Source organism: Octopus bimaculoides, chromosome 26 (assembly GCF_001194135.2).
Source record: "Octopus bimaculoides isolate UCB-OBI-ISO-001 chromosome 26, ASM119413v2, whole genome shotgun sequence".
NCBI lineage: Eukaryota > Metazoa > Mollusca > Cephalopoda > Octopoda > Octopodidae > Octopus > Octopus bimaculoides.
This window is the reverse complement of record NC_069006.1, coordinates 5,506,369-5,508,152: the sequence shown is the minus strand read 5'-3', so window position 1 is coordinate 5,508,152 and position 1,784 is coordinate 5,506,369. Positions and strand designations below refer to the sequence as shown.

General features: G+C 40.8%; 1 protein-coding gene across 1 annotated transcript in view; it reads left to right on the top strand.

The window, feature by feature from the left end:
* LOC106872992 (E3 ubiquitin-protein ligase MIB2) overlaps positions 1-1,784 on the top strand; it is a 225,841-nt gene that overhangs the window by 200,965 nt on the left and 23,092 nt on the right. The window contains exons 10-11 of the mRNA XM_052976892.1: positions 337-505; positions 1,307-1,440. Of these exons, the coding sequence (XP_052832852.1) occupies positions 337-505; positions 1,307-1,440 (303 nt within the window). The remainder of the gene's footprint in view (positions 1-336; positions 506-1,306; positions 1,441-1,784) is intronic.

Here is a 1,784-nt window from a genome sequence, read left to right as displayed (position 1 = left end):
CTTCTTTCAGTTTCTGTCTACCAAATCCACTTACAAGGCTTTGATTGGCCCAAGGCAATAGAAGACACTTGCCCAAGGTACCACACAGTGGGGCTGAACACAGAACTATGTGGTTAGGAAGCAAACTTCTTACCACGCAGCCACACCTGCAACTATATATGTACACTGGATCTCAAAATCTAATCCTGAACGATCTACTTCTAATACACCTGTTCATAGGTTTACTTTTACTCTTAATTTCACCTGTATTTTTTACGTTGTTATTTTTTGATTGTGTTTGACCTCGATTCACCTGAGTTTTATTTAATTTTATATTGTTTTCTTGTTGTTATACAGGCATTAGGTAAAATTGGTAAAGTGAAACAGGTTTACCCAGATGGTGATTTACTTGTGGCGGTGTCTGGTAAAAAGTGGACATATAACCCTTTGTGCTGTGCAGTGGCGCCAAATAGTCCTCTTGAGGTGAATAACATTCATAGTATGAGTGATAGAGAGGAAGACCCTGGTAAGTCTCACTGAAATGTTTTTTTTTTCCCTTTATTTCTCTCTCTGCTCATATAATAGAAAAAACGGTGGAATTCTGGTCTAAGCATCCCATATAACGCCTCATAACTTTTTATTTCTTAGAATTTTCAGAAAGACTTTGCAAATTTTTGTTCAACACACAGGGATTCATATGTTTATATACTCTTTTACTCTTTTACTAGTTTCAGTCATTTGACTGCTTCCATGCTGGGGCACCGCCTTTAGTCGAGCAAAGCGACCCCAGGAATTATTCTTTGTAAGCCTAGTACTTATTCTATCAGTTTAATTTGCCGAACCGCTAAGTTACGAGGATGTAAACACACCAGCATCGGTTGTCAAGCGATGTTGGAGGGGACAAAGACATACACACAAACACATACATATATATATATATATATATATATACATATACATATATACGACGGGCTTCTTTCAGTTTCCGTCTACCAAATCCACTCACAAGGTTTTGGTTGGCCCGAGGCTATAGTAGAAGACACTTGCCCAAGATGCCATGCAGTGGGAATGAACCCGGAACCATGTGTTTGGTAAGCAAGCTACTTACCACACAGCCACTCCTCCGCCTATTGGCAAGAAATCTTCAAATAAAACTGAATAATTACAGACACACACACACGTAGACATAGGTACACACACACGCACACACGCATATGTATTCTTCTTTTATTAGGATAAACGTTTATTGTTCCTTGGTACTTTTCTGTGATCCTGCTGTAGCAATAGTTTTAAATAAAGTTTCTTTCTGTTAAATTCCTTCTTGTAGCATCGCTGACAGAGCTGCTGGAACAGTTATTGAACATGAGTCATAAAGACACACGTCTTGACCAGTTCGTACGAGAAGCTGCTCAAGGACAAATAGAAAATATTCGTGAAGTTATAACAAAACATCCAGACAAAGTAAGCCATTACTCACCCCTTTCTTTCTTTATTTCACATCTCAAATGTTCTCTGTTTTGCTTCAGTTTTCTTTTGATATCAGTGTATGCTTAATATTTAGTGGAGGCGCAACGGCCCAGTGGTTAGGGCAGCGGACTCACGGTCATAAGATCGCGGTTTCGATTCCCAGACCGGGCATTGTGAGTGTTTAAAGTGGAGGCGCAATGGCCCGGTGGTTAGGGCAGCGGACTCGTGGTCATAGGATCACGGTTTCGATTCCCAGACCAGGTGTTGTGAGTGTTTAAAGTGGAGGCGCAATGGCCCAGTGGTTAGGGCAGCGGACTCGCGGTCATAGGATCGCGATT